Source organism: Gossypium arboreum, chromosome 2 (assembly GCF_025698485.1).
Source record: "Gossypium arboreum isolate Shixiya-1 chromosome 2, ASM2569848v2, whole genome shotgun sequence".
Lineage (NCBI taxonomy): Eukaryota > Viridiplantae > Streptophyta > Magnoliopsida > Malvales > Malvaceae > Gossypium > Gossypium arboreum.
In genome coordinates, this window is record NC_069071.1 from 113,964,650 (window position 1) to 113,991,795 (window position 27,146).

Here is a 27,146-nt window from a genome sequence, read left to right on the forward strand (position 1 = left end):
GTATCCTTATATTATAGTATTATGCCAAACCTTATATTGAATAGAATAAAAGTATAAGAAATTACTTGATAAAATAAAACTAATTTTTATTGTATTAGGTGTAAATTTAAAATTTAATTTTATATTTTTATAAATTGAAATTTCAATTGGAATTCATATAGAAGTTAAATTCGTTTGATTAAATGTTATATTGTAGTTTTAGTCCACTTTCTCTCTTATTCAATTATTCTTTGTCCTTGTACTTTTCAAATTTCGGAATTTCAATTTGGACGCAGATGGTAATCATTAAATTTGTTAACTGATTTTTTTGATAATATAAAGAACTAAGAAGCTGACATGACATTATAAATGTGAAAATATGTATTTGTTACTTATGATTTAGGAAGTACAAAAAATTTAATGAATTCAACAAATATAATGTGCTTAGGACTGAAATTTAAAATACAAAAAGCACATAGACTAAAATACCAAATTAAAATATATAGACTAAATTCACATTTTATGTATAGTACAAGGACTAATAGTAGAAATTAACCGAAAAACTAGCGTAAGGGACTTTTAAGTAATTTAGCAGTGGTGAACTGTCCTTACCTATTTCCGCACGGCGCCTCAAATCTAACCAACTCAAAGGACTCCACGTCATCGATCCGAGTGAAACTCAACTAACCAATCAGAAACCACCTCTCCTCTATATGTAAACAATCCATCTCCCCCTAAACTCTCAATTCACTCATTCTCCAATTCCTCGAGTTCTTTCATTTCTGATTCCGTTCTCAAAAAACCCTCGTTTTCCCCATTCTTTATATCCTATGGCTCCAAAGGTTGGTGAGAAGAAGCCCGCCGAGAAAAAGCCGGCGGAAAAGGCTCCGGCGGAGAAGAGGCCAAAGGCGGAGAAGAAGATCTCAAAAGAAGGCGGCGCAGATAAGAAGAAGAAGAAGGCTAAGAAGAGCGTCGAGACTTACAAGATTTACATCTTCAAGGTATTGAAACAGGTTCATCCTGATATCGGGATCTCGAGCAAAGCGATGGGGATAATGAACAGTTTCATCAACGATATCTTTGAGAAATTGGCTCAAGAAGCATCGAGATTGGCTAGGTATAATAAGAAGCCGACGATTACATCTAGGGAGATCCAAACCGCCGTTCGATTGGTTTTGCCTGGTGAATTGGCTAAGCATGCCGTTTCTGAAGGAACAAAGGCGGTGACTAAGTTCACTAGTTCTTAGATTTATCTTTCTTTTTGTTTTGAGATTGGATTCTTATTAGGTTATCCGATTTGGGATTTTAGGGTTTTCAAAATGATGGTTTAATGTTCTTGAGTTTTAGGTTTTGGTATTCAATGATAGTTGTTTTGATTATACCCAATATGGATATTGAATGATGTTTCTTTCCCTAACACGAGATGTTCATGATCGAATTGAATGATAAACCGCCATTCCAAATGAGGTAGAAGCACTTTCTGGCAATACGTGATTTCAATCTGACCTCAGTACCGGAATGGGATTATTAGACCTTTAGTGCGTGAAGAAGATGATGAAGGAAGGGATGTTAATACCATAATCAACGAAGAAGAAAGTTGCTTCAGGGAAGCAACTATTGCAAGGGGCAAAGAGACTTTACACTAACAAGACGAAACAGACTTTATTACCATAAAACGGTGCAACAAATACCATTAACACAACACCATATAATCTGAATTCACTTCACTCATTTCAGACCAAAGTCTGTTCTAAACAACACTGGCAAAGTACCATTACCAGTATTAACATTTTCCTACACGAAGGAAGCTACATACATATACAAATAAATGAAATTAAGCTTTCTTAGGAGACTTCTTGGTAGCCTTGGATGGTGACTTGGGCTCTTTTGCAGCCGCCCTCTCGTTTTTCTTTGGTAAAAGAATTGGGTTAAGGTTGGGTAAAACACCACCATGAGCAATGGTCACACCAGCTAATAGCTTCCCAAGCTCTTCATCGTTCCTCACTGCCAATAGAACATGCCTTGGAATGATCCTATTCTTCTTGTTGTCTCTTGCAGCATTACCAGCTAACTCAAGAACCTTTAAATAAATAAATAAAAACCCAATTCTAGAAACATACTTAAGGGTGTATGATGTATCTACAATTTAAGTTTCAATCAACCAAATCCTCAACTTCAATGGGGATAATTCAACGGTTAAAATATATCTATAGTCCCTATAATAAGCACATTTTAACCTAACTCATCGCTTGGTAAAAAACGAAATTACCTCAGCAGCTAGGTATTCAAGAACAGCAGCAAGGTAAACGGGAGCACCCGTTCCCACACGTTGAGAGTATCGCCCTTTCTTCAAGTACCGGCCAATTCGACCGACGGGAAACTGTAATCCGGCTTTCACTGAACGAGAAACCGGTTTCTTCTTTGGACCGCCGCCTTTCCTTCCTCCGGCTCCTTTCTTCACCTTTGATCCGGTATCCATCGCTTCAAGTACAAATTGGAGGAAACGACTTCAAATCCGAATTGAAATCTCGCAGTAAAATTTTCTCGAGAAAATGTTTGTGATTTCTTATCGGAAAATTTGGTTCTATTGCGAGGAGAGAAAAATGGGAGACATTTGGCTTACGGATTTGGAGATTTTGAGCCGTTTAATTGGTTGTTTAATCGACGGTGGATATGCAACTGATTTGGCAATCCTCGTGAAATGGAACAATCCAATCAAGTTGATGTAAGGGGCTAAATTGATTACTTAAGTTTAAAATTTCTTTTTCTATAATACTTACAAATTTTATCAACCCTAACAGTTAACATTCTATCGATTTAATTTTAATTCTATTAAAATAATGTTGATTCATCCATTCTATCAATTTAATCTTAAATTCTATACACTTTAACTGTTTACATTCTATCGATTTAATCTTAATTCCGTTAATAATTTCATTCACCCATTAACTTAGAACCGGATTGAAGCGGATATTCCTTGAGGATTTCGACCAGTTACCTTGCTCTCGTTCTGAGTCTTTAGTAGGCCTTTTGTGCTGTCATCCGTTCATACAGAAAACTCCATTGAAGCAGGTATCAGCCCTTAAAACCGTTACATTCTATCAATTTAATCTTAATTCCTTAAAACTGTTAACATTCTATCAATTAATTGATAATCTTAATTCCGTGAAAATAAAGTTCATTCATCGATCAACCTAGAACCGCATTGCAGCAGATATTCCTCAAGGATTCCAACCAGTTACCTTGCTCTCGTTCGAGTCTTTAGTTAGACCTTTCGTGCTGTCATCCGTTCTTACAGAAGACTCCATTGAAGCAGGTATCGACCCTTAAAAGGTAGCCGTGAAAAACAGGGGTTACAATTGAAATTGAACGCTACATGAGTTCTCGATGTATACGATCCTTTGCAAACATTGGTATCCCACATGGTTAGTGGCAAAAGGCAACCGAAGTCAACGAAGAACAATAACAAGAAGATAACCGGAAAGGAAGAACAGAAGGGCAAAACCTCCGCACGCAGTTGCGATGCTATAGACCCGGGAAGATGATTGTTAGATTTTCAGTACGGGAAGATCGATTGAAGGAATGTTATCACTGACGATAATCAATTTGATAAAAATAAGCACAAACCCATATAATCTGAATTTCAGTTCATTCATTTCAAACAAAACATATTCTAAACAACATTACCAACATTTTCCTACAACCAAAGTACACAAAAGGAACCTACATACATTAACAGATAAATCAAAACAAACCCTATAACAGACAAACAACTAAGCCTTCTTAGGTGATTTCTTTGGAGACTTTGTAGCCTTAGATGGCGACTTAGGCTCTTTTGCAGCCGCTTTCTCGTTTTTCTTTGGTAAAAGAACTGGGTTAATATTGGGTAAAACACCACCATGAGCAATAGTCACACCAGCTAAAAGCTTCCCAAGCTCTTCATCGTTTCTCACTGCTAATAGAACATGCCTTGGAATGATCCTATTCTTCTTGTTGTCTCTTGCAGCATTACCAGCTAACTCAAGAACCTTTATATAATTAAAAAGGAAAACAAACCCAATTTTAAAAACATATTTAAGGGTATATCTACACTTTAAGGTCTCAATCAACCAAATCCCCAAATTCAATGGGGATAATTCAACGGTTAAAATATGCCTATAGTCCCTAAACAAGTACAGGGACTAAATTCATAATTCTTTAAAAGTACAGGAACTATAAGCACATTTCAACCTAATTCAACGCTTGGGAAAAAGTAAATTTACCTCAGCAGCAAGGTATTCAAGAACAGCAGCAAGGTAAACCGGAGCACCGGTTCCCACACGTTGAGAGTATCGGCCTTTCTTCAAGTATCGGCCAATCCGACCAACGGGAAACTGTAATCCGGCTTTCACCGAACGAGAAACCGGCTTCTTCTTTGGACCGCCGCCTTTCCTTCCTCCGGCTCCTTTCTTCACCTTTGATCCTGCATCCATCACTTCAAATACAAATTGGAGGAAAAAATCGAAAAAGGAAAGGAAACTTCGCAGTAAAATTTTCTCGAGAAAATGTTTGTGATTTCTTATCGGAAAATTTGGTTCTATTTATATGCGAGGTGAGAAAAATGGGAGACATTTGGCTAACGGATTTGGAAATTTTGAGCCGCTTGATTGGTTGTTTAATCGACGGCGGATAATAATCTTGTTTGGCGATCCTCGTGAAATGGAACGATCCAATCAACTTGTTAGAAAGTGTTATATCTATTAATAAGTAATTATTTTGGGTAAATTTTATATATATAGTCCCTCAACTATTAATTGATTTCCGTTTTGATCACTTAAGTTTAATTTTTTATTAACATTATCGAAATTACCAAATAATTACCACCGTCCGTATACCAATACTTACCCTAATGTATTAATAAAAATATTTTTCTAACAAGTTTAAAATAGTACACTACACAACTTATAACTCAATATTCATATGTTTTCATTTTAAGCCCCGAAATTTAATTTTTTTGCAAAAAGGGCACAATTGTTAGCAAATATTTTCATTTTACTCACTCTAGGTTATAAAGGTCGACAAAAATCCTACCTACAATGCCGTATCTTTTTGTTTTCCACATATGTATATAATTTCCACCTCTGATTCCAGTCCTCATATCCCCCCTATCTTCATCTTCGAACACAGCCTTCCACCTTACACTACCATCAACTCATTTTGCCACCTCTAACTCAAACCAGCTTCACGCACAAAAAATTTCAGCCATCGTTACTATCATCCAATGCTAAAACCGACCACCATCTATACCACATCAACCACTGCCTAACCCCATTACCACCATCACTTGTCGTAACAGTAACCAAATAAACCCCCCCCCCCAACAACCCAAAAACAGTAAACAACATCCACATAAAAAATACCTAATTTCTAATCAATAAGAGAGACAGAGAGAAGAAGAAGAAGAATAAGGAGTGAGAAGAAGAAACACAAGAGAAGAAGAAACCCCTTTAAGGTTCATGATGGAGAACGACACTTAACCTGAATGAAGTAAAGGTTACACATTGTGGAGAATGGTGTAGCTAGATCAACAACAAGAGAAATGTCTACTGAAGCACAAGCTAAGGCTTTGGCAGATGAAAACTCTAAGATTTAAAAGCAAAAAATTAATTATTTCAAACAACTGATCATTCACTTTTAGAGACAATTCTCCAAAAGGATATTTCCTAGCAGATTTGGGATTCAATGAAAAAGTAGTTTTCAGGATCAAATAGGGTTAAGCAAGTATTGCTTCAATCATTGACAAGAGAATCTGTCACAGATTTCATTAGAAGAACAATGGGCTTGCAAACAAGATGCGCTTTCATGGTGTAGACATGGAAGATGCTAAAATTGTGTTGAAGATACTGAGGTCACTAACTCCAAAATGGAGTTATGTTTTTTGTTCCATTGGAGAATCTAAAAATGTTAGTCATTTGTCCATTGATGATGCGCTACAAAGCTCTTTAATTTGTTGTGAGCCCAAAGTCAATCTCTCAAAGCCTACACCGAATCCTCAAGTACAAAAGGAAGTGGTCGTGGAAGAGGAGGACGTGGTCGTGGGAATAAAGACAACAGATCTTATAATTCCACTCATGCTTCTAAAACAGAAGATTCCGAATAAAAAGGAAGAGGTTATTTTGACAAATTTAAGATTGAATGTTATAGATGTAGGAATTATGATCACTAAAAGAATGAATGCTATACAAAGCTACCAAAAGAAAAGGAAGAAAAGTCCAACTTTGCCGAACTCGAGGAGGAGGAGACACTTTTGATGGCCTTTGACGCAATAGAGGAGTTTGATCAACAAACTTGGAATGTTGATACAGGCTGCAACAATCACATGACCGGTTGTAAGTCTTTTTTTACTAAATTAGATGAAAGTTTTCATACAATCGTGAATTATGGGGATAAGTCAACTATTTAGGTGATGGGAAAAGGTGATATTCAGATCAGAACCATGAATGATTTTATTGAAACAATTTCAAATGTTTTTTATGTTCCTAATTTGAAAACTAATCTTTTGAGTGCTCGTCAAGTACAAGATAAAGGATACAATATCACAATTTTCAATGGAGAATGTAAGGTGTATGATTTAAAAAAAGGGTCCATTGTTGTTGTTAAAATGAGTGCAAACATGTTATTTCCTTTGAAGATTAAAGAACTTCATGATTGTCTGCTAGCTAAAGTAGATGATTCACCATGGAAGTGACACTACAGATATGGTCATTTGAACTTTAATGGCCTAAGGACTCAACAAAAGCAAATGGTTATTGGTCTTCTTGTAATTATTCCTCCATCAAAGCCCTGTGAAGAATGTATTGTTGAAAAGCAGCATAAGGATGCTTTCTCAGGTGAAAAAGAGGAAAGAACTCAAGAAAACTTTGGTGTACTTTTTGTAGGAAAAATCTAAAGCATTTGATGATTTCAAGAGTTTTAAAGCTCTTGTTGAAAATCAAGTTGATAAGAAAATCAAAACACTTAGAATAGACCGTGGAGGAGAATTTTGCTTTAATGATTTTCTTGCATATTGTGAATCAAATGATATAAAGAGACAATTGACTGCTCCATATTCACCACAACAAAATGGTATATGTGAAAGAACAGAATCATTCTCAATATGGTTAGGAGCTTGCTCGCAACAAAGAGTTCCAAAAAAATTATGGCCTGAAACAGTGATGTGGTCAATTCATGTTTTAAACAGAAGTCCAATATTGGCAATGAAACACATGACGCCTCAAGAGGCATGGAGCGGCAAGAAACTCGTTGTTGATCATTTTAAGATGTTTTGATGCATTGCATATGCACATATAGCAAGAAACCCGTTGTTGATCATTTTAAGATATTTGGATGTATTGCATATGCACTTATATCTAATGAAAGAAGAATGAACTTGATGCCAACAGTCAGAAATTTGTATTTCTTGGAGTTAGTGGAATTTCAAAAGCTTACAAGTTGTTTAATCCCTCAACGAAGAAAGTGATAATCAACAGAGACGTTATTTTTGATGAAGACGCTAGATGGGATTGGGTTGATGGCAATTCAGTTCCAAGTTTATTATTGGATGATGATGTCTCAACTGTTAGAGGCTAGTGAAATTCAAGATCAACAACCAGCATGGATAAAGATCAAGGAAAAGGCCAGCATGGATGAATTTGAAGATATTATTACAGATGATGGTGTTTATTTTGCATTATATGTTGATAGTGATCTAATCACTTTTTATGAGGCTGTGAAAGAGAAGAAATGGAAAGAGACAATGGATATAGAAACTGAGTCCATTGAAAAAAATCAAACTTGGGAGTTGACAGATCTGCCTGAAGGACAAAAAAGCATCGATGTCAAATGGATTTTCAAGACGAAGTTGAATGAGGAATGTGAAATTGACAAACACAAGACTTAGTTGGTAGCAAAAGGCTGTAAGCAAGAGCACGAGATTGATTATAAGGAAGTTTTTGCCCCAATTGTAAGGCTGGAGACAAGTGAATTCGATTGCAGCACAACACTCATGGCCGATTCTTCAATTAGATGTTAAGTCCATGGCAACTTACAAGATGAAGTATTTGTTGATGAACCACCTGGTTACGAGAAGAAAGGGTTAGAAAAGAAGGTTTATCAACTAAAGAAAACTCTCTATGGACTAAAGCAAGCACCAAGGGCCTAGTACAGTCGCATAGATGCTCATTTTGCAAAGTTGGGATTTGAGAAATGTCCTTTTGAGCATACCCTCCATGTCAAGTCTGATGGAGGTAAAATGCTTATTGTTTGTCTTTATGTTGATGAATTTATATTTACCGGTAATAATGTTGAGATGTCTAATGAGTTTGAAATGACCAATCTAGGATTAATGTGATATTTTTTGGGATTAGAAGTCATTCAAATTGCCCTTATAATTTTATTTATCAAAAGAAATGAGATTCTTGCAAGGTTCAAAATAACATATTGCAAGTCATTTGCTACACCAACTAAACCTAGTTTGATGCTGCACAAAAATGATGAAGGAAGAGAAATAGACAACACTTATTTTAAGCAAATAGTTGGTAGCCTCATGTATTTGATATCTACCAAGCTTGACATCATGCATGCTATGAGTTTAATTAGCAGATACATAGATAACCCGATTGAATGCATCTCATTGCAGCTAAAAGAGTTTTGAGATATGTGAAGGGCACAATTGATCATGTTGTGTTTTACAAAAAGGATATTGATGTTAATTTTGTTGGGTATACTAATAGGTAATTATGCAGGGGCCATTGATGATCGTAAGAACACTTCCAGTTATGTGTTCAAGTTTAATTCAGGTGCAATATCATGGTTGTCAAAGAAACAGCAAATAGTTACACTTTCCACAACCAAGGTTGAATTTGTGGCATCAACTTCAAGTACGAGTCAAGCATTGTGGCTTAGAAATATGTTCAAAATACTTAGAGCTGAACAATCATAAACTGTGATAATATGTAAAGCATCAAGCTGTTAAGAAATCCAGTGATGCATGAGAGAAAGCAAACATATTGATGTCTGTTTTCATTTTTTGAGGGATCCATGCGAGGAAGAGAAGATAGAGTTGCAGTTCTGCAAGAGCAATGAACAAATTACTGATATTCTGACCAAACCACTTAAACAACCAGCACTTGAAAAACTATGGATGCTCGGAGTTTGTTATTCTCAAGGCATTGATAAAGGATTTGTCAAAACAAATCAACCCTAAACTGTTCACAGCATAAATCAGTTTAAGGGAGTGTCAAATCAGTTCAAAGGAATGTGATGGTTAGATGTTAAGTGCGTGAAGAAGATGATGTTTGAAGGAAGGGACATTAATGCCATATGGACCTTTATCACTGCCAATAATCAACGAGGAAGAAGGATACTGCAACTATTGCAAGGGACGAATTACCCCTATAACAAAGCCATATAATCTGAATTCCATTCATTCATTTCAAACAAACCTATTCCAAACAACACTGGGAAATTAGATTTCAGAAATACAATGGCCCTAAATTCCTACATTACCAACATTAACATTTTCCTACACAGAGGAAACTAAATACATAATCAAATAAATGAAACTAAGCCTTCTTAGGAGACTTCTTGGTAGCCTTGGATGGCGATTTAGGCTCCTTGGTCGCCACCTTTTCGTTTTTCTTTGGTAAAAGAACTGGGTTAATATTGGGCAAAACACCACCATGAGCAATGGTCACACCAGCTAAAAGCTTCCCAAGTTCTTCATCGTTCCTCACTGCCAATAGAACATGCCTTGGAATGATCCTATTCTTCTTGTTGTCTCTTGCAGCATTGCCAGCTAACTCAAGAACCTTTGAAGAAATAAAAAGAAAAAACCCAATTTTAGAAACATACATAAGGGTGTATCTACACTTTTAAGTTTCAACCAATCAAATCCCCAACTTCAATGGGGATAATTCAACGGTTAATATATATATAGTCCCTATACAAGTATAGGGACTATAAGCACATTTTAACCTAATTCATCGCTTGGGAAGAAACGAAATTACCTCAGCAGCTAGGTATTCAAGAACAGCAGCAAGGTAAACTGGAGCACCCGTTCCCACACGTTGAGAGTATCGCCCTTTCTTCAAGTACCGGCCAATTCGACCGACGGGAAACTGTAATCCGGCTTTCACTGAACGAGAAACCGGTTTCTTCTTTGGACCGCCGCCTTTCCTTCCTCCGGCTCCTTTCTTCACCTTTGATCCGGTATCCATCACTTCAAGTGCAAATTGGAGGAAAAGAGTTGAAACCCGATATGAATCTCGCAGTGAAATTTTCTCGAGAAAATGTTTGTGATTTCGTGTTGGAAAATTAGTTCAATTTATATGCGAAGTGAGAAAAATGGGCGACATTTGGCTTATGGATTTGGAGATTTTGAGCCGTTTGATAGGTTGTTTAAAGGACGGTGGATAAGTAACCTCTTTGGCAATCCTCGTGAAATGGAACGATCCAATCAACTTGATGGAAAGGGTTAGATGTAGTAATAAATAATTGTTTTTTTAAATAAATTTTATAAATAATCACTCAACTATTAATATATTTCTCTTTTCATCACTAAAATTTAATAATTACCATAATGTATTAATAATTTAAATTTTTATTTTCATCATTAATTTTAGCGAAATTATCAAATAATTACCCTAATGTATTAATAATTTTTTTATTTAAGTAATAAAAATTTAAAATAGGTTAAACTATATAGTTGATCAATCAATTTTCATACATTCTTATTTTGACTACCAAAAAAAAGTTTGCAAAAAGGATACTAGTGTTAGCAAATGTTTTCATTTTGATCACTTTAGGTTATAAGTGTTGACGAAAATCCTAGCACGCCATATTTTTCTCCCACATATGCATATAATTTCCTCCTCATTCTTTCAGTCCTCATCTTTCCCGATCTTTATCCTTCAACACAACCCTCCACTTTAAGCTACCATAAACTCATTGTCACCTATAACCCGAACCAGCTCTACATACCAAAAATCTCAGCCAATGCTCCTATCATCCACAACCATCCTCAACCCCTATTGCTAAAATTGACCACCACCTACACCAGATCAGCCACCACATAACTCACTTGGGTCAGCCATTACCATCATCACTCGTCATAACAGTGACCAAATAATAAAAAACCCTAACAACCCAATAACAAATGTTTTCATTTTGATCACTATATCTTATAGGTGTTGACGAAAATCCTACCTAGCACGTCATATTTTTTCCCCACATATGCATATAATTTCCTCCTCATTCTTCCAGCTCTCATCTCCCTCAATCTTTATCCTCCAACATTGCCCTCCACCTTACACTACCATCAACTCATTTTGTCACCTCTAACCTAAACCAGCTCCATGTACTAAAAATCTCAGCCAATGCTAAAATCAACCACCACATAGCCCACTAGCTAACCCATTACCAACATCACTTTCCCTTACAGTAACCACATAAAAAAAAAACCCTAAGAACCCAGTAACAAAAAACATCCGCAACAAAAGAAGAAACCCTTTTCAGATTCATGGTGGACAATGACACTTTGCCTAAATGATATATATATGACATATCACTTATAATTGTCTAATTATTTTATTAATTTAAATTTTAACAACAAATAAATATAAATTTCAATAGAAATGATTAGTTTACTCTTTGATATAACATATAGGTACTAATTTATCCATTATTTTTAAGTAAAAAGAGACAAAGTACCATATTTTTCCCAGCACAAAAACCTCAACGGTACTTTTACTATATGCTTTCTGAATTATGGATTTTGGAATTTTGGAATTATGAAAAGATTGTAATGGCAAATATTATTATTGCATTTGGAGTTATGAAATGATTGTCATGGTTGAAAGTATTAATTAAGCTTAAACAAAATACAATGAATCATAGATTCAGCTGACTATCGTCTGCAAAAATTGTGTTATATGAATAACTAAAAAGCTTTTTGAATAAACCCAACAATAGCTCCATCTATTTTAAGTTGAATTATACCCGCACCATCCGACAGTTTTGTTCGTTCGGAAACCAGATTCAGATGGCCCCGATTCCGGTCTCTGTGGAGGAGGTCTGTATTCCCTTGGTTTGGCAGGGTCTACAAAAATAACCCATCCATGCAAGAACTTGGCATTCATTTCTTCTCTAGCCTTCTCAGCTTCTTCAATGGATGTATATGTAACAAAACCGAACCCTTTTGACCTTCCGGTGGCTCTATCTCTCACGACTTTGGCTGAGACATATTTTAAAGATAATATATCATGATGAAAGCTGAAGCATAACTCAAAAGGTCAAAGAAAAATGAGAAACTGTTAAATTAAACCTTCGACAATCTGGCCAAATGGGTAAAATGCCTCTTGGAACTGTTCATCTGTTGTTTCCCTTGAGAGACCTGTTTGATACACCAGGATAAGAGGTGATAAAATGATCTGAAAACGTTTCAGCAGGCTATGATTAACGGAATCGTTACAAGGAAAATCATAATGTTCTCCCTATTCGTAATATTACCATCTCAGATGGCAACCGGAGTTCCCCCAAACACTTCAGTAAACAGCAAAGAAGTTTTGACAAATAAACTGAAGTGCCGGAGGGAACTCTAGTGGGCACCTGGCATACACCTCTCTTAGTTCTTGTTTCATATAATAAGCACTCGCTCTAGTTACTTATACCACGTTGTACGCTTCTACTTTATCACCCTAGGTCTCAAAGAACAAGACAGGGTGGTTGAACCTAGACATGATCTTGGGTTAAGTGAAAAGGTAAATAAAAAAAGGACAAAAAGGGACCTTTGCCTTTATGCTTAATATTACAAACCCTTCATTTTTGACAAGTTATGAAAGAATATGCATCTTATCAGAACATGCGTTTTTCTTTTCCTGCCACTCTTTTTATGAGTGCTATTCATTCTTCATATAACCCAAAATTCTGACTAGGTTCAACATGATATACTCGAATATTTTTTCCTTCGAAACCCTTGGATAACTTTAAATCAATCAAACAAAAAGACAAGATAGTTTATAGCATGAAAGAAAGCTATTCTAAGCTATTCATTCTTCATATAACCCAAAATTCTAACTAGGTTTTCCTTTGAAACCCTTGGATAATTTTAAATCAACCAAACAAAAAGACAGGATAGCTTATAGCATGAAAAAAAGCTATTCTAAGCTATGCATTCTTCATATAACTCAAAGTTCTGACTAGGTTCAAAATGATATACTCGAAATTTTTTTCCTTCGAAACCCTAGCATAAATCAATCAAAAAGAAAGGATATAGCTCATAGCATGAAAGAAAACTATTTTAAGCCAGTGCTCAAAGCCTTTTGCCTATGTCCTAAAATTTGTCATTTTAATGCCAATCTATCGTAGCAGATAACTGCCCTGAATTTCAAAGTACAAGTTATTTATATCTGGCTCAACTAATCCAATCCGAATTAATTCCTAGATATTGGCAAATACAATGCTCAAAATCCTTTCCCTTAGTCCTAAAATTTTTCATTTTAATGCCAATCAATCATGGTGGATAATAGCATTAAACTTCATGGTACCACTAGTCATTTATCACGATTCCATGAGACACAGTTCAACTAATCCAATACGAGTTAACTCTGAGTTATTTATCATGAGGCATGATCTCAATCCAACTAATCCTAGCTGCTATTTCAATGAATGCTAGGTTCTCATTTAGGACTAAAGACCCTGAACCAGCTATTGTATTGCAAAGGGACTCCTCACAACTACCATACCCGCCATAGAAGATGCCAAAAAACCAGAACCCCTTGTTTGAAATAGGCACAATGGCACAACGCCATAGATACTAATTCAATCCTTTGTTCGCTTACAATAGGTATAAAAAAAGGCAATAGGGCTAGTAGTAATAAAGTTGATGCCTTTAAAGCTTTAATTAGGCCCTGCTTTCGATTAGCATCTTATTAAAGCATTTAATTTGGATAAATCACTATTTCTTTAATTTTATAAGTTGGCTTCCATTTTACAACTAAATTCCTTATTTCATTCAACGATCCAATTTATAAAATTATCAATTTAAAAAAAATAGAAGAAATGGAAATGAATATGAAAATTAATCACTTTTATGGAGAAATTTAAAGAATGATACGAGGAAGGAAATGAGATAATACCGCTAATGAAAAGCTTGGGGGAAGTGAGAGTCGAACTGAGACGAATCGAAGCCAAGTAAGAACATGGAGGGAAGGGTCCGGTGAAGATGCGGCGGGCTCGGGAAATAAAAGCCATCGGAACAGAGCCAAAAGAGTCGGAAAATTAAGGAACGGGGCTCTATTAGGGTTTAAGGGTTTTTAACAGTTGAAACGAAGGGTCTGAACTAAAACCCTTTTACATGTTTAATGTATTGATTCGCTGCATGCGCGACTATGAAGTGCAGGTCGGTGTAACATCCCAGCCATTGATGGAGTCAATTACCCATGTTTATGATATATATGTTTTTTGACTTTAATGGGGATGGGCCGGGGTGAATTTTTACCAACCCCTAGCTCGACCCGATATTCTACTGTCATGACCCGATTTCAAGTTAAAAAAATTTAATTCACTCAAACCCGAATCCAAAAATTAATTATATACTCGACTCTCATTTGATTCGATCTAAGTTCAAGCTTTTTTATTTGAAATTGTGATTAATTAAGCTTAGGAAAATTAAGTAAAAAAATATTATACCGTAGAAGAAAAAAATAAAAAATGAAAATGAGAGGAAGACTTAAAAGAATAAATTAAAATGAGAGAGGAAAATAAACAAGTATGAAATAGAAGTAAAGGTGATAAAATGTGGAATTGATTATATGAAATAGTGACGCCATGTCATCTGTATCTCTTTTCAATAGTTTTATGTCACATCAGTACTCTTATCCTGAAAAAAATCAAATCTAAATTAAAATACTAAAATTTAGGATAAAATCCTGAAATTTTGAATAAAAATACTGATGTGGCATAAAACTATTGGAAAGGGATACAGATGACGCGGTGTCATTGTTTCATACAATCCTTTCTCGATAAAATGATATTAGTTATGATAAAGTCTAAGGATTTTTTTAATTTAATTAATATTAAATATATATATATAAAGGTAATTTTGTAAATATTTCGGAGCAAGACGGGATGGTTTTACACTAAATCTTATTTTGGCTATTCTCTTAAGCTAACACGCCTCGTCCGAACCCCAATTTTGAAAAGAAAAAAAAACACAACCCTATCTGGTTGGATCAGGTCAAAATCCGTCGATTTTGTGGAGGAAGAAAATAATATTTTTGCCTTTAGTTTAATGGTTTTAACTTAATTGACTTCAAATGTAATTAAATCTACTGAATATCGAAATGTCTTAAACCAAAAACAAAAAGATAAAATCCCAAGTAGAATCAAATCCATTATTCACTAGATTCAAAGCTTGCAATTTGATAAATTTTTAAATTTATACATGAATTTTGATTTAATTCAATTTTAAGTGTGAAATTTAATATTATATAATTACAAATATTTTAAAAATACATATATCCATTTATTTTAATTATTTTCTAGTTTATGTTACAATAATAACAATATTAGTAATCTAGTTTATGAGAAATTATTCGTACTTTGATAATCAAATTTTAAACTCCACAAATAGGGTTGAGGAGTTGGCAAAGAAATATAAAAGGTATAACAAAATATTTAAAAAAAAACACATGTCAATTTTTTGAGATATTTGTGAAATAAAAAATATACTAAAATTTAGATACCATAAATTGGATCATAGAGATTATGTAATTTCGACATCTATTCATTTAATTAATTCAATAAAATTATTAATGTCTAAAATATTAATCATTTTATATAAATATCAAATATATTAAAAATAAATACTTGAATTCAATTAAGATAGAAGGTCGAACTACATTAAAAAAGGATAAATTAATAAAAATTCAAAAATCCAATAATTCTTTGCAAAATTAAAAAAACTAATTTTTTATTCACGAATTTTCAACCTTATTTTATGTTAAAACAAGTTTTCAATTTTGTTTATTTATGAATAATCAAAAGAGTATATATATTTTAAAAACAACTAAAAAAAATCCATTAATCATTCAATTAAATTGAAGAAAAATATTATCGAATTTTCTTTTAACTCGTTGGATGCAAAATTGCAATGCATGCATTAAAAAAAGGGCCAGCATGCAAGGCGAGTTTGATTCAGTCACTTTTGCTTTATAATGTCTTTACATCCTTCTTCATTCAGTATATAGTTCTAGTTTTGTACAAAAAAAACAAAACCATTTATGGTGGATGCAACAAAAAAGAAGCAAAAAAGTAAAACGTTAAGACCAACAACACATATTAGAACCGATGTTAATGCCAGATCCTGGTATTTCGATTAAAAGTTATCCGGAAGGAGATGATCGGCATTTTTCCGGTATCGGCTCTACCTTCTTCTCCAACATCAATGTTCCTTTGAAGATCGTCAGTTGAAGCTCCTTTTGGTACTTGGATAACTGAACATCAAATAAAGTTCACAATGGCTTAATTCTCTTAGTGATTTGATATTCGGTATAAACAGATCAAAATAGACATGTCCATCATGTTGTTAACTGAACGGGTTGGGTTGGTTTTAAATTAGGCCACTTGGGTATTAATCGATTCTGTTTGGTTCCAAGTTCAGATCATTTCAGGTCCAAGGTACAGATTTCTGAAATCATAGCATTATGAAGTCTGGGTTATCTCAAGTTACTACTCATTTTCAAGTTTGGGTCATTTCAAATCCAAACTGTTTTAGGTTTAGGTTTCGGCATGTTCATCAATGGGACAGGTCGGTTTGGTTTTTACATTAGATCAACTCGAGTTCAACCCAGGTTGTTACTTCTCATTTTCAAGTTCATATCCGGACTATTTTAGGTTTACATTGTTTCGAGTTTGAGGTTAATTTTGGGTTGGATTCAGGTTATTAACTTTATGGTCAAATCGAGGTGAGTTGAGTTTCGGTGTTCATGTTAGAGTTGGAAAGTTTATTTAAGTCTTTTTTGTAAAGGTAAAAGATTTAGACAGCACTTACTTGCTGCTCACTCATCTTTGTAAAACCAAATTTCTTCGTCCAAATCGACAAAGCTTCGTCAGCTGCCGGGAGCACCAGGTTTTCGACATTCAGGGAACTTAGTAAATTCTCAATACAAGCAAATAATGCCTGGAAATATCCCTATAAAAAGATGAAAATAACAATTAGTTAGCTTGGTCCGACATTAGCATAGTCATGTTTTGACTAGATTGGAAGACTTAAGAACAAAACCGACAAACTGTGACAGTGTAGTTAAGTTAGGGATCTATCTTAAAGCATTTTAAGACGAAAAAGAAATGCAAAAAGGAATAAACTTGACAGCAATTGCATATTCTTACTTTTCCTTGATGTTTTCTACTTGTAGCTACAATAGGGAGCTCAGCAACCTCCCGACCAAATATTCTAAGAAGGCCAGCTGATACGACGACGGACCTGCACATATGCACCATGTATAAATTCATAGATAATAAAGTAATCAACAAGATAATAACACCTCACAACCCCACGCTAAAGAATATAATGAAAGCAAGAGAGAGTAATGTACCTCACAATCAAAACCACGCAATACATTCCACCAAACTCTTGTCCTGATATATTTCTCCTACAAAGTTTAAAATCAAGATATCGTATTAACCACGAATATAACATATACTCCTGAGAACATTTTTTTCAAGACAAAAAAGAAAAAAATGGTGTAAGAATGAATACATACCCATAGACCATGACGGGAATCAAATCACGACCCGATTTTGCAACAATGGGATCAAAACATTCCTATAAAAAAGGAAGTGCAAATAATCTGAGCAAACAGGCAATTCTTACATACAGATTAAGTAATAAAATATCTGCAGGATAATCAACAATCTAAAGGCAGCTAGTAGGTAAATTCACAAAAAATCCCATAGAAAAAACAAATACTTCGAGACTAATCAAATTCAGTTACAAAATTGTTCTATTTTTGCAATTCTAAAAGTTTGTATAGATGAGTTTCTTGTCATGATTGTATGCTTAAGAAATTTTCAACTGCTTTAATAAAAAACCGTAAGCTGAACACAAATGGAAGTATATGCAGATAGCAGCCATCCCGTAAATGTCTGTAAGTTCATCTGTATTCACTCCAAGTTCTATATATTGTTCAAAAGTCATAGCCACTAATGGCACTGAGCTTATCTTCAAATTACAATTTGAAAAAGTTGGGTCAACATAGATTGTTCCCAACAAACACACAGTACAACTGAAAAAGCTTGGTTAAACCAACAAAAAGATCAACAAAAAGGTATAAATATCTTGAGCAACTAGGTCAACGCACTAAAAAACATTAGTTTTATATCAGGAAAAACTTACTCGAAATATTGCAGCTGCACTTGAAAGTAAAGGCAGATGTTCAGAATAACGGCTTTTTCCGCTCAGTATTCGCCATTGAACACAATCTGTGGCTCCATCAATAAGTAATCCTTTTTCTAAATACTTTCTTCTAATTATATTTGCAAATACAGTAGGAATTATCTGCACCCCATTGGAAACATAACTCTGGAGAGCCACATGAATCCTGTTGCAGTCATCGCAACAGAACCATTTATCCTCGGGAATTTCCTGTAGGGTGGAAGGAAAAGAAAAGGTAAACACTTGAATAGCATGTATATGTTAACAACTAACCTGCCAGAACATTCATTTCAAACTTACTTTCAAATCACACAGTCCACTTTCCCTCAGGCAACCAACATGGAACTCCTTCTCACACTACAAAAATATATACATATTATACCAAAAAAAATATTGCTGGCTTGGATTGAAGCTGGATGAGGAAACAGCACATACCTGGTCACAGAGAATAACCGTTCGATCATCAAATGTAGAGCCACTAAAGTCATGACCCCTGACAAAAAAATAATCACTATCTCATAACAAAATTTTAGTAACACACAAAGGCTAAAATCTAAAAGCAGTGAACATATAAGAAATACACAAATAAAATGGGGAAATAATAAATAAAAATCAGAACCAACAAAAAATATCCAAAAATAAAATAAGAAACCATCAAGAAACTATTGACTTATATTGATGGAGGCATAGAGGGATTTAGTCACACATTCAAGCTCATTTAAAAAATATTGGTACCAACCTGCAAACAACACAACCACCAATTTCAAACTCTGGTGATTTGACAACTCTTGTCAATCGTATCACAATTGGTCTTGCTGTGCTTGAAGCTTCTCCAGCAACAGCTTTCCTACTAGAACCGTGTTCATCTGCACAATTTAGACAACGCCATTCACCTTCAGGAAGGTGCTCTAGATTCAAACAAGCTGCAAAAAGAACATTCAATAGTGTTAATGATGAAAGGAAATCTTCCACCAAAAAGAAAATTTAGCAAGACTAACGGTACCAATTTATTTTTACAACTAAGATGATGTACATTGATAACAAGAGTGTACATCCACCATTTATTTTTGAAAATAATTTGTATAAAGCTAGTCATTATAATCATTTGGCATGAAAGCACAAATGCAATTAGAGCTCCAAATGCTGACCCACATGTAAGTGTAGTAGATGAATTTATCACATGAATCATTTGATGCTGACCACTATATTAAATGTTTACAATACTAACAGTGAATGAAGTACCTCTCTAAACAAAAACATATACCAAAAAGAAACAGTTCAAAATAGAAGAAAATACAGACATGGATGAAAAGCCTGAGAGCATTCACGACAAAGAAGCAGATCTCCAGCATTTCCACATACTGCACATGTATCATCACTGGAACCAGTTGTAACACACTGCCCATTTGCTAATGACAATGCTATATCATGAAGCGTCAATCCGTTAGAAGTATAGATGTGGCGATACCTGTGTAAAGAAAGAAACTTATCAAAGAATTGACTTGTAACATTGTAGAGAAAGATCAAATTCTGTAAAGAACACTTACGGTTGTCTTCTGGCCGCCATCCCGGCATGTGCTTCAAACTGTGAAGGACTAAGCTGCTCACACCAAAAAAAAAAAAGAAAAAACATTAAACAAAAGTCATGAACGAGAGAGGTAATCCAGCATCAAATTGATAATTAGAACCTCACCTCTCTCTCACAACAGCAACATACTATACCATTTCCCTGCTTGTAGCCCTCAAGTAACTTCTGAAAAACACATTAAGAATTTTGGTTAGTAACACGAATAGGCATAAATTATTGCAAATAAACCATATTATCTCCCATAAAATATTGCACCTGCCCTTTGATGAAGTAGGTCAATTCTGCTCCATCTGGAAGTCCATTTGGCATAAAAAGTAACCTGTGTAAATCATTATCCCTGCCAACAGTTAAAAGAAATTCAAGGTTAAATCAGGCAGATCTAAGATTTGCAAAGAGCGGGAGCACAATAGGCCATACAATACCTTTTCTTCATACCACCATCAGCAGTTTTCTTTCGCTTCATGACTGAGTTAAGCCTGCTAAAGGTAGAGCATTAGTGAAGTCAGAAATTAAAAAAATAGAAAATAAAAACCAACAACAACACAAGTCATAGCTAAACTGAAACATGACATACACATGCTAGATTCAATTCCACTAAGCACCCAGATAAAACCAACAGGGTCGAATCCTTATCCAAATTCAAAACCGAGATAATTCAATGAGATGGTCTATCAGATAAGGAAACAAAAGAAAGAATTTAGAAGTTGAAACATGCAAGACCACAGAAATCGGAATCACCAGAACTTGATATTTACCTTAGAGAATTAGGCAAACTAGGAGGTTTCATGTTATATATCTTCTCTGCTTGAACATTTCTGTTACTTTGCTGAAGACTAGCTGCAGAACATAACAGCATGTTAAAACATTAACAATAGTAACAGTTAAATGTGGCTCTATACTGGCAGACATAAAACCAGGTGTCCCTTTTCTCTAAGAAGGCTGGCAGTATGGCCACTAATATACCCAGAATAGTGCATTTGATGCCTAACACTTAAAATTCAACCTGCCTTGCAACACAAAAAAATTGCAATAAGGAAAAAGAATCAAGTATTCTTATTGCACAACTGCAAGTTAGAGAGCAGAAGAGTCTGCATTGTTTTTTTTTTGTTTTTTTTTTTTTGGGTGAAAAGTCTGCATTGTTTTATTTACTCTTGCATGTGCCACTTGAGTTGGCTTCCAAATCTAGGGATAGGTTGCTATGGCAGTTACATCAATTTCCCTTTGTAATTCATTCTTCCCCGTTTTCAGTTAATTTCTATTATTACACTAGATTTCCAAGTAATACTCACAAGAATTGGATGTATTGTATAAGCTACTACTTTCACATAGCAACCTATCCCAAGATTTGGAAGCCTGAGACTCCAAATACATTTGCCTATAACAAGGGAAGCAACATCTAGCAAAATGGCAGTCCCCTAACTGAATTCCTATCTTTTTGTTTCTCTTAGTTTCAAAGAAAATAAATAAATAAATCCATTCACAAACTCAAAAGGACCCAATAACAGATGGTATAGGACTACAGACAACCAAGATAAATCCAATCAAAGCGTGAAAATGGAAATTAGTACCTTTCCAATCCTGAAAGGACTCCTCATTTATAGATGTACCAGCTACATCTTTTATAACTTCATCCAGAATGCTGAGTGGAGCAGTCTTGAGTTCTTGAATAATACTATATATTGGCTTCCCATTCTCCAAGTATATGTGATTATTAGGATGCCTAGTTTTGGCACCAGCATGCTGCTCAAACTCATAGGCACTTACTACCTATTCACACCCCAGACAAACCATTCAGCTAAAACAATACATCCTATGAACTAAGCACTTTCAGAAAATTTGACAGTAATAATTAGAACAATTGTATCACTTACTTTGGAGAATTTACAAAATGAGCATCCACACAAATAGCCCCCCGCATGAATAACTCCATCCAGTACTCTCTAACAACCATGAGGAAAAATTGTAATAACGTCAAAAAACAAGTCAAAGCTAACAAAAAGGAAATTAACCTTAGTTAGATGGAGAAAAACCAATTTACCTCCGTCGAGATTGAAATATACTTCACTCGGGCTCCATCAAGAATACCAGTTCCTAACAACTTTTTAACATTTGTAGGGTAGTTACTAGGAACAACCTTCTTAGACATTTTCAATTCCAAATTGGGAGCACAAGAATATCGACTACTCCATTCGACTGAACTAGTCCCATAAATATTTTCCATATTCATACATTCCCCACCAACTAAATACGAAGTTTCGTTATCATAGTCCTCCTTCCTTTTGCTGAACTTAAACGTAATTTTCCTAATCCCTGATGAACTCAAATGCTTTGGAATTTCCAATGTAACATGGGAACTCAACATAGCCCCCGAAGTATCACACATTTGAGAACTATCACTCAGACTCTCATCGAAACTCGAATTCCTGGAACAAACAGAGGTAACTTCACCACTACCGGCATGGTTCCTACTGCTTATGTCATGGAAACTAGACGTGTTTTCTTTAGGAGAAACAATTGGGTTCGAAACCTCCGATCGAATATCTTCAGTGGAAACTTCTTTCGCTTGTTTCTTGTTAGGAGATGCTTCCGGTTCAGATTCCGGTTCAAGACATTCACGGTCTCGCTTCAATTCAGGTTTCGTACCATTTCCGTTCTCCGTAATCTCCTCCGTTGAGATTCTCAAACAAACCGCTTCTTCCTCCATTCAACAACGAATTCGTTCTCCAATTTCCGATAATTACAGCATTCATAAGAGGAAAATACGAAAAAAGAAACAAACCTTAGATTTCACTGCTCGTATACTGAAAACTCGAATCCAAATTCGAATTCAAGAATAGCGAAAAAAAACTAACTGCAAAACAAACAAACAAAAAAAAAAAAAAGAAAATTTCAATTCAATCCAAATAACCGCTTAACCGTTATTTAATTTTAAAACATAACACTGCCAACCAAGAAATTTCAACCAAAAAAAAAAAAGAAAAAATAATAACTACCTATACAAAGCCAAAAAAAATCAACGAAAATTTGCAGAAATTGGATCCAAATCACATAGAAACCTATAACAAATCGAAGAATAAACCATGCAGGACGATTGAAAAAGCCAGATTTAAATCTCGTGGATCTGAGATTCGTGGAAAGTTGATGAAAAGGAAAAAAAAAATTTAAGGCTCGAATTAAAAATTAAACAAAGCGCGAAAGATTTGGGTTAGGGTTTTTGATTGTTTATGTGAAAGGCAAAAAAAAGGAAAAACGAAAACAGAGAGAGAAGGGCGGCAACAAACAAGAAGAGAAAAAAGCTTTGTTCGCGGTCCAGATTTAACTTTTTCAAGAAACAAAAAACAAGATAGAGAGAGAAAATAAATCTAATTCAAATATATTCAGTAGTTAATATTTTATTTTAAAGGTTAAATTCTGACGATAGTCTTTATACTTATCGATTTCTTCGGATTTAGTCCCTATACTTTTATTTACTTAAAATTGGTCCCTGTACTTTTTAATTTACTCATTTTCAGTACCTCCTTAAGTTTTTTCATTAACTTTGTCAAAAAAAAAGTTAGGTACAATTACAAATTTAACCCCTTAATTGTTACAATTTTTATCAATTTGACCCCTATTCTTTTTTTTTTTGTTTTAATAATTAAAGAAATTATAATTTTTTCCCATATGTGCCAACGAATTAAAGATACCAAAAAAAAACCAAAACTTGTAATTCTCGTTTAGCAACAATAAGTATGGTATATATTAAGTAATTTACGATATAAATCATTAAATAACCTCAACTTTTAAATAAAACATAAATTTTTATTTAATTTTAATTATTAACAACTTTAAGTCACTCGCAATAACATTCTTAATTTATTTTAACGAAATAATTGAATCTATGCTCCTACTAAATTTGTCCATTGGCCGTGACTGAAGGCTTGCCCAAAATGGGCTTGGACAAAAAATAAGACCCATTTAGAAAAAAAGCCTAGTCTCGAGCAAGTTTTTTTTTTTGTCTGGACCTGTCTCGGCCCAACCCGAATTTGTAAAAAAAATTATTATTTTGCTGTTGTTTACCCACAGTTTTGCTACAATTTAACTATTGTGTTGTTACTATTTTCTTGTTCTTGTTTTGTTATTAATTTTGTTATTGTTTTAAAGGCATTTACTTGTTAAATTCCTATCTTAGTCTTATTTAAGTATAAATATTTTTAAAATTTATTTTAAATTATTGAGAAACATTCATTTTAATATTTTTAATGTTTTTTAATGTATTATATTTTTAAATTTTTTATATAAAAATTTTAGTACGGGCGAGCCGAGTTCAGCTCTGGTTTTAGTATTTTTTATTCGGGTCAGGTTTGGACAAAAATTTAGACCTATTTTTTAGGTCGGACCCAGACCTATAAATCGGGCCTAGAATTTTTTAGGGCCCGACTCATGGACAACTCTATTCCTACTTTGCATACTTTTAACATGTCAATTAATTAATACTTAATTGGAATTTTAAATATTTTTAGGTTTATTTTTCAAAGTTTGATTACTTGACAAAATAGAGTTTTAGTTTTTTTTTCTTCTTAGTATCCACAATAATATTAGGAAAAAAATTATATTATCATTAGAGATTAATTTTAGAATAATATTAAATTAGATGAAAAGGAAATTTTGAAATACATACACATTATTTTATTGAAAATAGTTTTGCATTTTCACCTTAAACTAATAATAAAGTTACATATCAATAATTAGTGCAGTTAAAATTGAATCGAATCGATCGGTTGAATTTGTTCAACTAGAAATCGATTGGTCAAACGGTTAAACCATTTTCATATAATCGAGAATAAGTAGAGTCATTAAAAACCATTGACCAGAATAAAAAAAATATTGAGTATAAAATTGATTTTATCCGATTTTGATATGTTTTTAATTTTCTTTTTGTTAATTAATTTAGCCATAATAATTAAATTTTTTGATTTTCTGATCCAATCCGGTTTAATTTTTTTTTCTTTTTAAGTTCAATGAACTAGTTTTGATAGGTTGGATGATAGTTTAAAATTTTAACTTTGTTATGCATATTTACATTACTATTTATTTTTTAAATTGATAATCTGACTGATTCGACTATTATTACTTTAATTTTAGTAGTATTATCGACTTAAATCTGCTAACAACATTACAAAGTAAATAAAAGAAATTATGTCAAAATAAAATGGAAAAATTAAAAATTAGCATAGTAAAGGGGCTAAACTCAAAATTAGACCGAAAAGTTTAAAGGAAAGTTGAGATTGTTGCTTAGGATATTTTGGAAGGAACTAGAAGACAAGTGGATGTATAGTGGGACCCACAGATAAAGTGACCTGTAAAAGGAAACCACGTGGAAGAACACGAGATGTGACGTGGGAAGAGAGACAACTTTGGATAATGTGTCCTTTAAAAGACACGTATCCATAAAATTACATTTAGGGTAAATTCTACCTAAAGTCACTAAGTTATTGATAAATTTACGTATTGGTCACGTAGCTTCAAAAAGTTACAAAATAGTCATTAAATTATTGGAAAGTTTTCATTTAAATCACTGGACCATCAATTTTTTTTTTTAAGTTTAACTAGAAAGCTCCAAATGATAATTTGACGATCGGTAAGTATAGGGGTATTGACAATTTGATTAAAACTAAATTAACCGATCAAACCGATCTAATTCGGTTATTTAACTGATGGCTGAATTCAGTTCGGTTGGAGATCAGTTGATAATTTTTTGGAATTTTGATTATCGGTTAATTCAATTCAAAATTAGATAATTAACCGAATTAACCAATTAACTGAAATATTTGTTGTTTTCAAGACGTATGTAGTGTTTAGTTGTTAACTTTCAAGACTTATGTAGTGTTTTTAATGTCTTATTTGTTATTTTCACCTCCATTTAAAGTTTTTTTTAACTATTAAATAAAAGAAAATGAACATCACTAATGTATTTTTTTATATGTTTTATACTTATTTTAACCAAAAGACAAAAACATATAAATTTCGGTTAATTCAGTGACCGGTCGAATTAACCGAAATATTTTGGTTCGGTTAATGTATTTGAAAAAAAACTTCGGTTTGGTTAATAGTTAAAGATTTTTATATTTCAGGTAATTTGATAAATAGTAATTTGGTTTGGGTATTAACCGAACTAACCATTTGAACACTCTTAGCGTGGATCAGTTGCCATTTAGTAGTAGAAGAACATACCTTAGGTCCAAGTTGAAGAGAAGGTGAAGGAAAGCTTTCAATTGGTCCAAACTGTGAGAAAGAATAACATACAATAGCGATTTAGCAAACTGATGATTAAATGAAAACTTTTGAATAGTTTAAAGACCACTCTATAATTTTTTGAAGTTAAGTGGTCAAAATGTAAACTTATTAATAGCCTAAAGATCTTAAGTGCAATTTACCCTTATTTTTATTTCAAATATTATTATTGTTGCTGTTGTTTGGTGTTGGGCCTAAAGGAAATAAAGCACTCTTTTTAAACTCAAATTTTAGTTCTGGGCTTTTTGGTGAATATTTCACACTAATATATTATGGGTTTTATTTTCTAAAAAACGATTTAAAGATTTTATATCTAAAAATTTTGTTTACACTTTACACCAATAATTTTATACATTTTATAACTAAGTCTAATTACTAATATTTTTATACATGATTTATTTGAATTAAATTACAAATTATTTATTCAAATATAATTTAATCTGAACAGATCGAATAGCTCAAACTCGAAGAGATCTTATTACCATTCAATGAGTAATTATATTTATTTTGCAATTTTTTATAAATTTTAAATAGTTTTAAATTTATTCATAAGTTTTTGTTTTAAGATTTTTTAATGCATTTTTAAAGAGTATCTGCCAAATTGATAAAAAAATTATAAATGTTGATGGTTAAAAAAAGGGTAAATTTTGACAAAAATCAATAAAAAGAACCAATATTTTTAAATTTAAAAAATAGAGTGACTAAATTTTAAATTTCAAAATAGCATAGTGACCCCTAGCATGTTTAAACATAAATAATAGTAATTAAGAAGGTCAAGTTTTGGTATTAGTCCTTGTAATATATATGTAAATTTGTGGATTTTGTCATTGTGCTCTAATTTGATCAATTTTAGTT

At 33.5% G+C, this 27,146-nt stretch overlaps 6 protein-coding genes across 8 annotated transcripts; 1 reads left to right on the forward strand and 5 right to left on the reverse strand.

Annotated features, from left to right (window-relative positions):
• Positions 1-696: 696 nt before the first annotated feature.
• On the forward strand, positions 697-1,396 carry LOC108467346 (probable histone H2B.3). Its single transcript, XM_017767982.2, has one exon. It carries the CDS (start codon positions 810-812, stop codon positions 1,224-1,226), a length of 417 nt encoding a protein of 138 aa, XP_017623471.2. The 5' UTR covers positions 697-809; the 3' UTR covers positions 1,227-1,396.
• A 219-nt stretch (positions 1,397-1,615) lies between these two features.
• On the reverse strand, positions 1,616-2,677 carry LOC108467344 (histone H2A-like). Its single transcript, XM_017767981.2, has 2 exons — positions 2,249-2,677; positions 1,616-2,059 (listed from the first exon to the last, which is right to left on the reverse strand). The coding sequence occupies exons 1-2, from the start codon at positions 2,456-2,458 to the stop codon at positions 1,814-1,816; spliced, it is 456 nt and encodes a 151-aa protein (XP_017623470.1). The 5' UTR covers positions 2,459-2,677; the 3' UTR covers positions 1,616-1,813.
• Positions 2,678-3,611: 934 nt separating this feature from the next.
• LOC108462857 (histone H2A-like) lies at positions 3,612-4,555 on the reverse strand. Its single transcript, XM_017762768.2, has 2 exons — positions 4,242-4,555; positions 3,612-4,007 (listed from the first exon to the last, which is right to left on the reverse strand). The coding sequence occupies exons 1-2, from the start codon at positions 4,449-4,451 to the stop codon at positions 3,753-3,755; spliced, it is 465 nt and encodes a 154-aa protein (XP_017618257.1). The 5' UTR covers positions 4,452-4,555; the 3' UTR covers positions 3,612-3,752.
• A 4,851-nt stretch (positions 4,556-9,406) lies between these two features.
• Positions 9,407-10,319, reverse strand: LOC108462753 (histone H2A-like). Its single transcript, XM_017762667.2, has 2 exons — positions 10,005-10,319; positions 9,407-9,806 (listed from the first exon to the last, which is right to left on the reverse strand). The coding sequence occupies exons 1-2, from the start codon at positions 10,212-10,214 to the stop codon at positions 9,561-9,563; spliced, it is 456 nt and encodes a 151-aa protein (XP_017618156.1). The 5' UTR covers positions 10,215-10,319; the 3' UTR covers positions 9,407-9,560.
• Positions 10,320-11,784: 1,465 nt separating this feature from the next.
• On the reverse strand, positions 11,785-14,344 carry LOC108466500 (organelle RRM domain-containing protein 2, mitochondrial). Its single transcript, XM_017766867.2, has 3 exons — positions 14,133-14,344; positions 12,320-12,388; positions 11,785-12,229 (listed from the first exon to the last, which is right to left on the reverse strand). The coding sequence occupies exons 1-3, from the start codon at positions 14,245-14,247 to the stop codon at positions 11,979-11,981; spliced, it is 435 nt and encodes a 144-aa protein (XP_017622356.1). The 5' UTR covers positions 14,248-14,344; the 3' UTR covers positions 11,785-11,978.
• Positions 14,345-16,199: 1,855 nt separating this feature from the next.
• Positions 16,200-23,387, reverse strand: LOC108467276 (uncharacterized). 3 transcript variants are annotated; one of them, XM_017767874.2, is made up of 19 exons: positions 23,012-23,387; positions 22,057-22,869; positions 21,890-21,958; positions 21,587-21,785; positions 20,774-20,855; positions 20,441-20,494; positions 20,274-20,355; positions 20,124-20,183; positions 19,978-20,030; positions 19,732-19,898; positions 19,170-19,353; positions 18,866-18,923; positions 18,731-18,787; positions 18,392-18,640; positions 17,760-17,821; positions 17,592-17,648; positions 17,386-17,479; positions 17,048-17,188; positions 16,200-16,490 (listed from the first exon to the last, which is right to left on the reverse strand). In XM_017767874.2, the coding sequence occupies exons 2-19, from the start codon at positions 22,720-22,722 to the stop codon at positions 16,380-16,382; spliced, it is 2,445 nt and encodes an 814-aa protein (XP_017623363.1). In that variant the 5' UTR covers positions 22,723-22,869; positions 23,012-23,387; the 3' UTR covers positions 16,200-16,379. The 3 variants fall into 3 exon arrangements, with proteins under 3 accessions (XP_017623363.1, XP_017623362.1, XP_052881171.1); XM_017767873.2 differs by having other exon boundaries at positions 20,441-20,497; XM_053025211.1 differs by having other exon boundaries at positions 20,441-20,497; positions 22,057-23,381.
• Between the last annotated feature and the right edge of the window lie 3,759 nt (positions 23,388-27,146).